At 37.5% G+C, this 15,144-nt stretch overlaps 1 protein-coding gene across 4 annotated transcripts in view; it reads right to left on the bottom strand.

The window, feature by feature from the left end:
• The window catches only part of Ccdc88a (coiled-coil and HOOK domain protein 88A), a 154,720-nt gene that overhangs the window by 57,687 nt on the left and 81,889 nt on the right, over window positions 1–15,144 (bottom strand). For all 4 annotated transcript variants that reach the window (XM_087583636.1, XM_087583637.1, XM_087583635.1 and 1 more), the window contains 3 exon segments: window positions 14,652–14,810; window positions 12,584–12,730; window positions 11,591–11,735 (listed from right to left, as the gene is read on the bottom strand). In XM_087583636.1, coding sequence (XP_087439762.1) covers window positions 11,591–11,735; window positions 12,584–12,730; window positions 14,652–14,810 — 451 coding nt within the window.

Raw genomic sequence — 15,144 nt, 5'->3', positions numbered from 1 at the left:
CTACCACATTTAAATATTGGGCAAAAGTGGGTAAGTAAATAATATTATTTAAATAAAAAAATACTATTTGTTTTAGACATCATAAGTAACAGAATTGTAAACTCCTACTAGACTGTCATGTATTTTGTTGTTTATATTTCAGTCTATGATATTTTTACTTCCTCAAAAATACTACTTATTCTTGGCCTGGTGGCACACATTTCTAAAAGTAGAGGCAACAGGATCAAGAATTTCAAGGAAGCAGGGTGGGGGGGGAGAGGGAATAAGGGGTTTGTGGAGGAGAACCTGAGAAGGGGGGGATAACAACATTTGAAATGTAAATAAATAAAATAACCAATAAAAATATGAAAAAATTCCTCATCTAACTTGTAGAGGCTGACACCAAACTATGCTTTATGAGACCTCAAAGAAACAAACAATATGATTTAAGCTTAACTGCAAACTTACAGATGCATTGTTCAGAATGATAATACCTAATGAAAGGTTAAAATATACTTCTGGAAATACAACATCACCTTTTGTATTTTGGGTATAAAATTTTAAGTGAATGATCTGAGTATACTGAAAATATTATAAAAATCTATTAGTATCACCATTTTGCAAATCTGGCTTTGTCTCATAAATTAAAACACAGCATGGTAACAATGTATTGCAATGCATATACATCACACCTCTCCAACAGCTTGCACTGTCAGGCAAATACTCTTCCAAGAGTTATAACAACATTTTCTGTCAGTTCAACCTGGGTTAGATATTTTCACAAGAGAAAACAAGCTCAGTTGTAGATTAAAAAGTTTCCAATGCTATTATGTACAGTTTATTCAATCATAAAATATGATATGACTTAGGGAATAATTCATATATTTTCCCCTAATTGTCACTGATGAATGAAGAAAATTTGAGAATTAATGGAAATTATTTATGTTAATGTTGAATGGATATTTTCATGTAAGTTATTTTGGTTTTAATGTTAGTACTGGCATATTTTTAAGTGAAAAATAAAATTTATATTTAGAGCACAAAGCATGGTATCCACTGGTAGTTTTATAGTTTCAGGTCTTGCATTGAAATCTGTCATCTATTTGCACTGGTATGAAATCAGAGTGTAAGTCATTCTTTTACAATCAAACAACATTTTCCCAGCACCATTTATTGAAAGGATTATCATTTTCTACTCTGTCATGTCTGTCAATAATCAGTTAAATATAAGCGCATAGCTTTATTTCCAGGCTTGCTATTCTGTTTAATTTCTTTATATGTCTACTATTTTGTTGTTGTTGCTAATATGCTATTTTGTTTGTATCAAAGTGTATTTTTAGGCTACTTTCTTAAGTATTTATTTTTATTCTGTCTGCATCTATGTCTGAAAACTACTTGCATTCCTGATGTCTGTGAAAGCCTGAAGACTGCATTAAAGTGCTTGGAACAATATGGTTTTGAACTCCCATGTAGTAGTGGGAATCAAACAAGGGTTTTCAAGCCAATGTTTTCAACCACTGGACTTTCTCTCTAGCCCTAACTCACATTTAAAAATTTGTATGCTGTTTTTCTTCTTTTACCATGTTGGTCTTGGGGACTGAACTCAGGTAGGTCATTAGGATTGATTTGTTGCAGGTACAATTATCCACTGAGTCATCTTTGACAACCTGTTTATTATTTCTCTTTCTCTTCTTGTCTCCTTAAGGACTCCCTCCCTCTGCCTCCTCTCCTTCCTCTTTTTCTTAAAGACAGAGTTAATTTGTATAGCTCTGGCTGTCCTGGAACTCACTCCGTAGATCAGGCTGGCCCTAAACTCAGAGATCCACCTCTCCCTGCCTCCTGAGGGCTGTGATTAAAGGTGTGCACCACCACCAGTTCTTAATAGATATTACATGTGCGATTTTCTTTTTGAAGTTTTTCAAATCTATTCTTTTTTTTTATTAACTTGAGTATTTCTTATATACATTTCGAGTGTTATTCCCTTTCCCGGTTTCCAGGCAAACATCCCCCTCCCCCCTCCCCTTCCTTATGGGTGTTCCCCTCCCAACCCTCCCCCCATTGCCGCCCTCCCCCCATAGTCTAGTTCACTGGGGGTTCAGTCTTAGCAGGACCCAGGGCTTCCCCTTCCACTGGTGCTCTTACTAGGATATTCATTGCTACCTATGGGGTAAGAGTCCCAGGGTCAGTCCATGTATAGTCTTTAGGTAGTGGCTTAGTCCCTGGAAGCTCTGGTTGCTTGGCATTGTTGTACATACGAGGTCTCGAGCCCCTTCAAGCTCTTCCAGTTCTTTCTCTGATTCCTTCAATGGGGGTCCTATTCTCAGTTCAGTGGTTTGCTGCTGGCATTCGCCTCTGTATTTGCTGTATTCTGGCTGTGTCTCTCAGGAGCGATCTACATCCGGCTCCTGTCGGCCTGCACTTCTTTGCTTCATCCATCTTGTCTATATGGGTGGCTGTATATGTATGGGCCACATGTGGGGCAGGCTCTGAATGGGTGTTCCTTCAATCTCTGTTTTAATCTTTGCCTCTCTCTTCCCTGCCAAGGGTATTTTTGTTCCCCTTTTAAAGAAGGAGTGAAGCATTCACATTTTGATCATCCGTCTTGAGTTTCATTTGTTCTAGGCATCTAGGGTAAATCAAGCATTTGGGCTAATAGCCACTTATCAATGAGTGCATACCATGTGTGTTTTTCTGTGATTGGGTTACCTCACTTGGGATGATATTTTCCACTTCCAACCATTTGCCTACGAATTTCATAAAGTCGTTGTTTTTGATAGCTGAGTAATATTCCATTGTGTAGATGTACCACATTTTCTGTATCCATTCCTCTGTTGAAGGGCATCTGGGTTCTTTACAGCTTCTGGCTATTATAAATAAGGCTGCTATGAACATAGTGGAGCACGTGTCTTTTTTATATGTTGGGGCATCTTTTGGGTATATGCCCAAGAGAGGTATAGCTGGATCCTCAGGCAGTTCAATGTCCAATTTTCTGAGGAACCTCCAGACTGATTTCCAGAATGGTTGTACCAGTCTGCAACCCCACCAACGATGGAGGAGTGTTCCTCTTTCTCCCCATCCTCGCCAGCATTTACTGTCACCTGAGTTTTTGATCTTAGCCATTCTCACTGGTGTGAGGTGAAATCTCAGGGTTGTTTTGATTTGCATTTCCCTAATGACTAAAGATGTTGAACATTTCTTTAGGTGTTTCTCAGCCATTCGGCATTCCTCAGCTGTGAATTGTTTGTTTAGCTCTGAACCCCATTTTTTAATAGGGTTATTTGTCTCCCTGCGGTCTAACTTCTTGAGTTCTTTGTATATTTTGGATATAAGGCCTCTATCTGTTGTAGGATTGGTAAAGATCTTTTCCCAATCTGTTGGTTGCCGTTTTGTCCTAACCACAGTGTCCTTTGCCTTACAGAAGCTTTGCAGTTTTATGAGATCCCATTTGTTGATTCTTGATCTTAGAGCATAAGCCACTGTTGTTTTGTACAGGCAATTTTTTCCAGTGCCCATGTGTTCCAGATGCTTCCCTAGTTTTTCTTCTATTAGTTTGAGTGTGTCTGGTTTGATGTGGAGGTCCTTGATCCACTTGGACTTAAGCTTTGTACAGGGTGATAAGCATGGATCGATCTGCATTCTTCTACATGTTGACCTCCGGTTGAACCAGCACCATTTGCTGAAAATGCTATCTTTTTTCCATTGGATGGTTTTGGCTCCTTTGTCAAATATCAAGTGACCATAAGTGTGTGGATTCATTTCTGGGTCTTCAATTCCATTCCATTGGTCTATCTGTCTGTCTCTGTACCAATACCATGCAGTTTTTATCACTATTGCTCTGTAATACTGCTTGAGTTCAGGGATAGTGATTCCCCCTGAAGTCCTTTTCTTGTTGAGGATAGTTTTAGCTATCCTGGGTTTTTTGTTATTCCAGATGAATTTGCAAATTGTTCTGTCTAACTCTTTGAAGAATTGGATTGGTATTTTGATGGGGATTGCATTGAATCTGTAGATCGCTTTTGGTAAAATGGCCATTTTTACTATATTAATCCTGCCAATCCATGAGCATGGGAGATCTTTCCATCTTCTGAGGTCTTCTTCATATTCTTTCTTCAGTGTCTTGCAGTTCTCATTGTACAAATCTTTTACTTGCTTGGTTAAAGTCACACCGAGGCACTTTATATTATTTGGGTCGATTATGAAGGGTGTCGTTTCCCTAATTTCTTTCTCGGCTAGTTTCTCTTTTGTGTAGAGGAAGGCTACTGATTTATTTGAGTTAATTTTATACCCAGCCACTTTGCTGAAGTTGTTTATCAGCTTTAGTAGTTCTCTGGTGGAACTTTTGGGATCACTTAAATATACTATCATATCATCTGCAAATAGTGATATTTTGACTTCTTCTTTTCCGATCTGTATCCCCTTGACCTCCTTTTGTTGTCTGATTGCTCTGGCTAGAACTTCAAGAACTATATTGAATAAGTAGGGAGAGAGTGGGCAGCCTTGTCTAGTCCCTGATTTTAGTGGGATTGCTTCAAGTTTCTCTCCATTTAGTATAATGTTAGCAACTGGTTTGCTGTATATGGCTTTTACTATGTTTAGGTATGGGCCTTGAATTCCTATTCTTTCCAGGACTTTTATTGAGTATTTTTGCGTCGATATTCATAAGGGAAATTGGTCTGAAGTTCTCTTTCTTTGTTGGGTCTTTGTGGTTTAGGTATAAGAGTAATTGTGGCTTCGTAGAAGGAATTTGGTAGTGATCCATCTGTTTCAATTTTGTGGAATAGTTTGGATAATATTGGTATGAGGTCTTCTATGAAGGTCTGATAGAATTCTGCACTAAACCCATCTGGACCTTCGGTCTTTTTGGTTGGGAGACCTTTAATGACTGCTTCTATTTCCTTAGGAGTTATGGGGTTGTTTAACTGGTTTATCTGTTCCTGATTTAACTTCGGTACCTGGTATCTGTCTAGGAAATTGTCCATTTCCTGCAGATTTTCAAGTTTTGTTGAATATAGGCTTTTATAGTAAGATCTGATGATTTTTTGAATTTCCTCTGAATCTGTAGTTATGTCTCCCTTTTCATTTCTGATTTTGTTAATTTGGACGCACTCTCTGTGTCCTCTCGTTAGTCTGGCTAAGGGTTTATCTATCTTGTTGATTTTCTCAAAGAACCAACTCTTGGTTCTGTTGATTCTTTCTATGGTCCTTTTTGTTTCTACTTGGTTGATTTCAGCTCTGAGTTTGATTATTTCCTGCCTTCTACTCCTCCTGGGTGTATTTGCTTCTTTTTGCTCTAGAGCTTTTAGGTGTGCTGTCAACCTGCTGACATATGCTCTTTCCTGTTTCTTTCTGCAGGCACTCAGCGCTATCAGATTTCCTCTTAGAACAGCTTTCATTGTGTCCCATAAGTTTGGGTATGTTGTACCTTCATTTTCATTAAATTCTAAAAAGTCTTTAATTTCTTTCTTTATTTCTTCCTTGACCAGGTTATCATTGAGTAGAGCATTGTTCAATTTCTACGTATATGTGGGCATTCTTCCCTTATTGTTACTGAAGACCAGTTTTAGGCCGTGGTGTTCTGATAGCACGCATGGGATTATTTCTATCTTTCTGTACCTGTTGAGGCCCGTTTTTTGACCAATTATATGGTCAATTTTGGAGAAAGTACCATGAGGAGCTGAGAAGGTATATCCTTTTGCTTTAGGATAGAATGTTCTATAAATATCTGTTAAGTCCATTTGGCTCATGACTTCTCTTAGTCTGTCTACGTCTCTGTTTAATTTCTGTTTCCATGATCTGTCCATTGATGAGAGTGGGGTGTTGAAATCTCCTACTATTATTGTGTGAGGTGCAATGTGTGTTTTGAGCTTTAGTAAGGTTTCTTTTACGTATGTAGGTGCCCTTGTATTTGGGGCATAGATATTTAGGATTGAGAGTTCATGTTGGTGGATTTTTCCTTTGATGAATATGAAGTGTCCTTCCTTATCTTTTTTGATGACTTTTGGTTGAAAATTGATTTTATTTGATATTAGAATGGCTACTCCTGCTTGCTTCTTCTGACCATTTGCTTGGAAAGTTGTTTTCCAGCCTTTCACTCTGAGGTAGTGTTTGTCTTTGTCTCTGAGGTGTGTTTCCTGTAGGCAGCAGAATGCAGGGTCCTCGTTGCGTATCCAGTTTGTTAATCTGTGTCTTTTTATTGGGGAGTTGAGGCCATTGATGTTGAGAGATATTAAGGAATAATGATTATTGCTTCCTGTTATATTCATATTTGGATGTGAGGTTATGTTTGTGTGCTTTTCTTCTCTTTGTTTTGTTGCCAAGACGATTAGTTTCTTGCTTCTTCTAGGGTATAGCTTGCCTCCTTATGTTGGGCTTTACCATTTATTATCCATTGTAGTGCTGGTTTTGTAGAAAGATATTGTGTAAATTTGGTTTTGTCATGGAATATCTTGGTTTCTCCATCTATGTTAATTGAGAGTTTTGCAGGATACAGTAACCTGGGCTGGCATTTGTGTTCTCTTAGGGTCTGTATGACATCAGTCCAGGATCTTCTGGCCTTCATAGTTTCTGGAGAAAAGTCTGTTGTGATTCTGATAGGTCTGCCTTTATATGTTACTTGACCTTTTTCCCTTACTGCTTTTAATATTCTTTCTTTATTTTGTGCGTTTGGTGTTTTGACTATTATGTGACGGGAGGTCTTTCTTTTCTGGTCCAATCTATTTGGAGTTCTGTAGGCTTCTTGTATGCCTAAGGGTATCTCTTTCTTTAGGTTAGGGAAGTTTTCTTCTATGACTTTGTTGAAGATATTTACTGGTCCTTTGAGCTGGGAGTCTTCACTCTCTTCTATACCTATTATCCTTAGGTTTGATCTTCTCATTGAGTCCTGGATTTCCTGTATGTTTTGGACCAGTAGCTTTTTCCCCTTTACATTATCTTTGACAGTTGAGTCAATGATTTCTATGGAATCTTCTGCTCCTGAGATTCTCTCTTCCATCTCTTGTATTCTGTTGGTGAAGCTCGTATCTACAGCTCCTTGTCTCTTTTGGTTTTCTATATCCAGGGTTGTTTCCATGTGTTCTTTCTTGATTGCTTCTATTTCCATTTTTAATTCCTTCAGCTGTTTGATTGTGTTTTCCTGGAATTCTTTCAGGGATTTTTGTGACTCCTCTCTATGGGCTTCTACTTGTTTATTTATGATTTCCTGGAATTCTTTCAGGGATTTTTGCGATTTCTCTCTGTAGGCTTCTACTTGTTCTCTAAGGGAATTCTTCACGTCTTTCTTGAAGTTCTCCAGCATCATGATCAAATATGATTTTGAAACTAGATCTTGCTTTTCTGGTGTTTTGGATATTCCATGTTTGTTTTGATGGGAGAATTGGGCTCCGATGGTGCCATGTAGTCTTGGTTTCTGTTGATTGGGTTCCTGCGCTTGCCTCTCGCCATCAGATTATCTCTAGTGTTACTTTGTTCTGCTATTTCTGACAGTGGCTAGACTGTCCTATAAGCCTGTGTGTCAGGAGTGCTGTATAGACCTTTTTCCTGTTTTCTTTCAGCCAGTTATGGGGACAGAGTGTTCTGCTTTCCGGCGTGTAGTTTTTCCTCTCTACAGGTCTTCAGCTGTTCCTGTGGGCCTGTGTCTTGAGTTCACCAGGCAGCTTTCTTGCAGCAGAAAAGTTGGTCTTACCTGTGGTCCCAAGGCTCAAGTTTGCTCGCGGGGTGCTGCCCACGAGCTCTCTGGGGCGGCAGCAACCAGGAAGATCTGCGCCGCCGTTTCCAGGAGTTCGTGCACCAGGGTTCCAGATGGCGTTTGGTGTTTTCCTCTGGAATCAGTAATGTGTGCAGAGTGCAGTCTCTCCTAGTTTCCCAGGCGTGTCTGCCTCTCTGAAGATTTAGCTCTCCCTCCCACGGGATTTGGGTGCAGAGAACTGTTTATCCGGCCTGTTCCTTCATGTTCCGGCGGTGTCTCAGGCGCAGGGGTCCTGCCGCTCCTGGGCCCTCCCCCACGGGAACCCAGTGGCCTTATACAGTTTCCTCTTGGGCCAGGGATGTGGGCAGGGGTGGGCAGTGTTGGTGGTCTCTTCCGCTCTGCAGCCTCATGAGTGCCCACCTGACCAGTCAGTGAGGTCTCTCTCCCACGGGGTCTGGGAGCAGAGAGCTGCTGCAGGCCGGGATCCGCAGGTGTGGGACTCCCGGTAAACACAGGGAGTGCCTGGTCCTAGAGGAATTCTGCCTCTATGTGTCCCGAGTTCACCAGGCAGGTCTCTTGCAGCAGAAAAGTTGGTCTTACCTGTGGTCCCGAGGCTCAAGTTTGCTCGCGGGGTGCTGCCCACGAGCTCTCTGCGGCGGCAGCAACCAGGAAGATCTGCCTCAAATCTATTCTTAATATATGAAGATACTATTTTGACTTTATATAACTCATCTTTACTGCACTAATTTTATTACATATGAGGACACTGTAGCTGTCTTCAGACACACCAGGAGAGGGGATCAGATCTCACTGCAGATGGCTGTGAGCTACCATGTTGTTGCTAGGTTTTGAACTCAGGACCTCGAGAAGAGCAGTCAGTGCTCTTAACCACTGAGCCATCTCTTCAGCTAATTTTTTGTTGTTGTTGTTGTTGTTGTTGTTGTTGTTGCTTTTAAACTTACAGTTTTAAGGTACATTTTCATTCAAATCACCATATACTCTGTCCTTCACATATAGGTAAGGAAACACATACAGGTTTTTTTACTAGCAGAAAACTGAAGTCTTAGCTGCTTTCTTTGTAACACAATTAACAGAAGTACAATTCAAAATTATATAAACCAACTCAAAGGAAAAAAAAACACACGATCATCTCATCAGATGCTGAGAAAGCATTTGACAAGATTCAACACCCCTTCATGTTAAAAGTCTAGGAAAGATCAGGAATTCAAGGCCCATACCTAAATATAGTAAAAACAATACAGCAAACCAGTAGCCAACATCAAATTAAATGGAGAGAAACATGAAGCAATCACACTAAATCAAGGCTGCCCACTCTCTCTCTACTTATTCAATATAGTACTCAATGTCCTACCCAGAGCAATCAGACAACAAAAGGAGGTCAGAGGGATACACACTGGAAAGGAAGAAGTCAAATTATCACTATTTTCAGATGATATAGTATACTTAAGTGACCCCAAAAGTTCCACCAGAAAACTACTAAGCCTGATAAACAACTTCAGCAAAGTGGCTGGATATAAAATTAACTCAAACAAATCAGTAGCCTTCCTCTACCCAAAGGATAAACAGGCTAAGAAAGAAATTAGGGAAATGACACCCTTCACAATAGTCACAAGTAACATAAAATACTGCAGAGTGACTCTAACCAAGCAAATGAAAGATCTGTATGACAAGAACTTCAAGTCTCTGAAGAAAGAAATTAAAGAAGATCTCAGAAGATGGAAATACCTCCCATGCTCATGGATTGGCAGGATTAATGTAGTAAAAATGGCCATCTTGCCAAAAGCAACCTACAGAGTCAATGCATTCCCCATCAAAATTCCAACTCAATTCCTCAGAGTTAGAAAGAGCAATTTGCAAATTCATATGGAATAAAAAAAAACCCAGGACAGCAAAAACTACCCTCAACAATAAAAGAACTTCTGGGGGAATCATCATCCCTGACCTCAAGCTGTATTACAGAGCAATATTGATAAAAAAAACTGTACAGTATTGGTACAGAGACAGGCAGGTAGATCAGTGGATAGAAGTGAAGACTAAGAAATGAACCCACACACCTATGGTCACTTGATCTTTGACAAAGGAGCTAAAACCATGCAGTGGAAAAAGGAACAGCATTTTCAACAAATGGTGCTGGTTCAACTGGAGGTCAGTACTTAGAAGAGTGCAAATCGACCCATTGTCACCTCCTTGTAAAATGCTCAAGTCCTAATGGATCAAAGGGTGGCTGGTTGGGTTGGGAAACACCCTCACAGAAGAAGGGGGAGGGATAGGATAGGGGGCTTATGGATGGGAAACCAGGAAAGGGGGATAACATTTGAAATGTAAATAAAAAATATCAAATAAAAAAGTTACACAAATACTTTAATATATTTCTATGAATTCTCTACTTATTATTTAGTCAGTACATAAGACACTAGGATTTTATTATTAGGTTATCAAGTATAAAACCAGAAAAACTTTGATAACATACAGGATGAACCGTCTATCTGTATAACTAATTATAAGCACTAAACTAGAAATTCTTTCAAAGCTTATATCTATGTTCTTTGTTTATCTGTTACCTGATGGTATTGTGGCAACATTTGATAAGTGTTTAAAAATATTTGCTCAAAAATCCAGGTAAAATAATCTAATACTATGTCATTTGGAAATTGTAGAACTAATTTATTTTGAATAAATTTTTGACCTGGCTATAATGAACAAAATGTATTAGCACACCAAAGCTTATAAAGCAAACAAATGTAATGAATTTAATTTTTTAAGAAAGGGCCTGGGGACAAAGAGCAAAATACAAATATATTTATTTATTTATTTTTAACACAGGGTCTAACTATGTAGACCACTGTGATGGTTTGTATATTCTTGGCAGAGATTGGCAATATTTTAAAGTGTGGCCCTGTTGGAGTAGGTGTGTCACTGTGGGGGTGTGTTTTATGACCCTCTTCCTGGATGTATGGAAGTCAGTCTTCTGCTAGGAGCCTTCAGATGAAGATGTAGAACTCTCAGCTCCTCCTGCACCATGCCTGCCTGGATGCTGCCATGTTCCCACCTTGATGGTAATGAACTGAACCTCTAAATCTGTAAACCAGCCCTAATTAAATGTTGTCTTTATTAAGCGTTGCCTTGGTCATGGTGTCTGTTCACAGCAGTAAAACCCTAACAAGACAACCATGCTGGCTTCAAACTCAGAATCTGCCTGCCTCTATCTACCTAGTGAGTCCTGGGATGAACGGTATGTGCTATCACACCCAGAAAGAAGTTACAAAATTATTTAGTAGTCTCTCATTATCCCCAGCAAGGAATCAGCTGGTATGGATAATTTATTTATTTACTGTTAAGAAAACAGCCCTAGCCAAGAAAACCCTTGATATTCACCTTTAAGGTCTTACTATGTTTTTGACTTCCTAGTTTGATTTCTCTGTATTCAAAGACATATTGATCAGATAAAACAACTGTTTTACTTAATGGATGACTATTGTTCTCAGGATAAACCAATAAATTAGTATTCTATCTCTTATGACAGTAACTTAAAATACTGCCTAACCAACAATCCAAACCTGTTAATGAATTCACAAAACTGAAGTTTTGCTTTAGACTAATTGTATACTTCTAAAGAGCTGTACATTGTCTTATGTATATAATAATTTGTGTTAAATACTAAATGAAGCTATAATAGAATTACTTGATAGAATTTGGAACAGAAAAGAGACAGAATTCAGGTTTTCAAAAAGCCCTTCTCCACGAACATATAAAATAGATTTTTTAAGTCATAAAAAATTAAAAACAAGATATTAACCTGAGACAATAATTTTGGAGACAACTGCTTATCTTGTGGGATCTTAGCTAGGGAAAATATAACCTTTGTTTATTTATTAATCCACTTAAAGAAAACGAAACTGAGACTACCTTCAGCAAGTTCACTAGTTCTGGATATCTGTTCCAGCTCCCAGCCAAGGTGCAATGACTCATCCATACTTTGTTTCTGTGCCATTTCCAGAGTCATATTTTCTTCCATTAATTCTTCAATCTTCTTTCTATCCATATCTCGCTCCTTTTCGATTATACAGAATGGGGAAAGAAAGCTAAGAAATAGTGCAATTTCCATCCATTATTCATTTATTTTTACTTAGTTTAAACTGAATGTTTTTACTTCCTTAACATTTTCTCCTTAAGGCAATACTTATTGTAATCACCACTGATCAATATTGATCATTGACAATGACAATATTGATCAGCCTGACATCCTTTTAAAATGATCTTTAAAAAAAATATTTTTACACTCCAGATTGATTGATTCTTCCTGTCCACCCACCAAGGGTTCCACATTCCATATTGCCTCCCGCTACCCTTCCCACCAACCTTGCACCGTCTCCATACGAACGTCCCCACTAAGTTTCTTAAAAACTTAGTTCTTTGAGAATTTCTATGACATGTTCTGGCTGTTTTCACTCTTCTTTTCCCTTCCCCTAAATCCCCTCCTTGTTACCCACTGGCCCAAGACTGTGTCCTTTTTTTTTTTTAAAGCCTGTCAAGTTCAATTTGTACATATATTCTTGGATATAAATAATCTTTAGGGACAAAATGAAAATCTTCATCCTCACGATTTCAGTCATTTAACAAAATATTTATGGTCACTGATAAATTATAGCTGTAATGTTTTTGTATTCTAAAAGACATGCTTGTAAAATAGATTTACTGCTTTATAAAGGCAAAAATTACTGTATATTTTATGTAATGGTAGAAATATTTTAAAATATTGAGCTATCTAGTCGATGTTAAAGCCTTACTAAATACTCTAGCCATTCTGGTCATTATAGGGAATTTAGCTGAATCAAGGAATGTGAATCGAAGAATTCTTCCTTAGAAACCAGGAAAATTGATGAATTCCATAAATCTTACCATTTCCATATCATGCAATTTAGCCTTTAATTGTAAATTCTCTTTTTCTAATTCATGTAATTTGTCAGAACGAGCCCGAGTTCCTTCTAGTTGGTCTTCCAGCATAGTTTTTGTTTCTAATAAAACTTGATTATCTTCTTTTAATTCCTATAAACATTTAAAGTAGGTTTTAAAAAATTAATTAGAAATGTGCTAATATCTGTTTTTTGAAGCTTAGGAGGTAAAAATTCATCATTACAAATAAACACATTACACCATTCTTAATAACATTCTCATGTAAGAGTAAAGCTACTGAGCACTAAACAGTTGTTCTTTTTTTTTTTTTTTTTTTGGCTTCACTTACTTTCTACTCCCTGCCCCAGAATTAAACATATTATACATTCAAAATATGTAAACCTAATACCACTGGGACTTCACAGGGAAATGATGGAATACATTTAAGTGGGTCACAAGGTTCAGAGATACAAAACTTCAAGCAAATAACACTTACTTGGACTGAAAGAGATTTAAAATTTTACCTCTATAGAGGAGTAACTTGAAAGTGACTTGTTCTAGGTTTTTACAATATGAAACTACGACCCACTCAAATAAATGATAAAACAAGACTCCTGTCAATTTAATTTATAATTATTTTGAAACACAGCCAATAAGCCCAGGCTGTCTACAAACTTGTGATGTTTCTTGTGTCTGCCTCTTAGTGTGCTGGGACTTTATAAGCCTACACAATCTGTTGCAATCTCTCAGATTCTTTTTTTCCCTGCCCCCTCCCTTCTTTCTTTGAGTTAGGGTCTCAATATATGGCCTGGCTGGCCTAGAATTCACTAAGTAAACTAGGATTGCCTTAAACTCACAAAGATTCACCTGTTTCTGCTTCTAGAGTGCCAGGTTTCAAGGCATGCACCACTGTGCCTTCATTTCTTTCTTGTATTGGAGCTAAAATCCAAAGCATAGTGTACGTGTGGCAAGATATCCAATACTAAGCTTAATCTTCAGTCCTCAAGATAAATACCAAATAAACCATTTGAGGAAATCCTTTTATATAATTTTGAAGCAGGTATTCACAATTGTTATTGTGCTAAATAATATGTCTGTTGTTTATAAAGTCTAGAGAAAATACATCATTCTGCTGGGTTCTGAGATAGGATTTCACTATGTATTCAAAAATGGTCTCAAACAGTGATCTTTCCACCTGCATCTCCTGAGCTGGGGTAACAGGTATATACTGTCATGCTTTAAGACAATGATATCCATGACAGACATAATATGAATATTATACATGGTCATATGTGTGTCTACACACGTATATTAGAATTTTCAAGTTTCAGTAGAATAATAAATGAATGATTAGTAAAAGGAATAAATGACAAATGTTCTATTTTCTCATGTTGAAATTGCAGTATTTATTTATTTGTGTATGTGTAGGGCACATTCTACAGCACCACTGGAGCCAGAGGAAACCTGCAGAGGTTGGCCCAGCTTTCCACCACGTAGGTCCTTGGAATTAAACTCTAAACATGAGCCTTTGCAGGAGGTGTCTTTAACCCACTGAGCCATCTGACCTACCCTTTCTTGTTTTCATTTCTTCATTCCACATACTCTCTTTCCTTCTCATACAGAAACTTAATATCTCATGTTTGCTGAAAATAAGGAAGTTAACAGAAATGCGGAATGCAAGGGCTGTTAAACTCAGACAAAAAAGAAGTTTTTCTTAATTCAACTATATATACAAAGCCTTCAATTACCTCAATATCCTAATATGAAAAAACCCAATAATCATAAAAACATTTTCCATTATTTCTGGGAACAAGCTTGAAATTAACAGAGCTAAGAATTTTGAGTGTTAGAGGAGTTGTTCAAGTCTTCTATGGCTTCAAAACTAAACTGTAGATATGGGGTGGGTGGAGGAATAAGAGTGGTTTGAAGGAGTCATTAAGCTTAATAATGTGTGAAGACAGTTAAAATAACCCAAAGAACTTAATGTTACCACTAGATTAAGTTCCTTTGTTTATAAAATGTGTTTTGAAAATCTTAGCATTTTTAAAAAGGTATGAATAATTATGCAACATACCTCAACTCTTGCCTTATAAAATTCAATATCATGTAGTCTCTCTTTATATCTACAGAGTTCACTTTCAAGCTTATCAACTCTGACTGCTTTCTCTCGGAGGGCATCCAATTCGTCTCGGTACATTCTAGCAGATCGAGCATCCGAAAGCAAATTCATGTTCTAAATATAAATATAAATATAAATAATGTCTCGAATATAAACTTTCCCTTTTAAGCCATTCTTTGTCCAAACAAGTTCATTAATTTAATAAAATATAATATATATTTTAAAAGAAAATTGTATTATATATAAAGAATAATTGTTTCTTAAAAAATGAAGACAAGCGAAGCCTTTTCCCTGAACCAAGTACAAAAGGGTTTTAAAAATATGTTTATATACAAATATTTACAAAATGTTCTGTAATAGCAATTTTTTAAATGCATTGAAAATTAAGTTAACGTCTACTTTATACAACATTCATAATTAAATTAAAGTTTAAAAGTTAACTGTAGGG

The sequence above is a fragment of the Rattus norvegicus genome, chromosome 14 (genome assembly GCF_021556685.1).
Source record: "Rattus norvegicus strain SHRSP/BbbUtx chromosome 14, alternate assembly SHRSP_T2T, whole genome shotgun sequence".
Classification (NCBI taxonomy): Eukaryota; Metazoa; Chordata; class Mammalia; order Rodentia; family Muridae; genus Rattus; species Rattus norvegicus.
The sequence above is the reverse complement of the archived record's forward strand: the minus strand, read 5'-3'. Positions and strand labels throughout refer to the sequence as shown.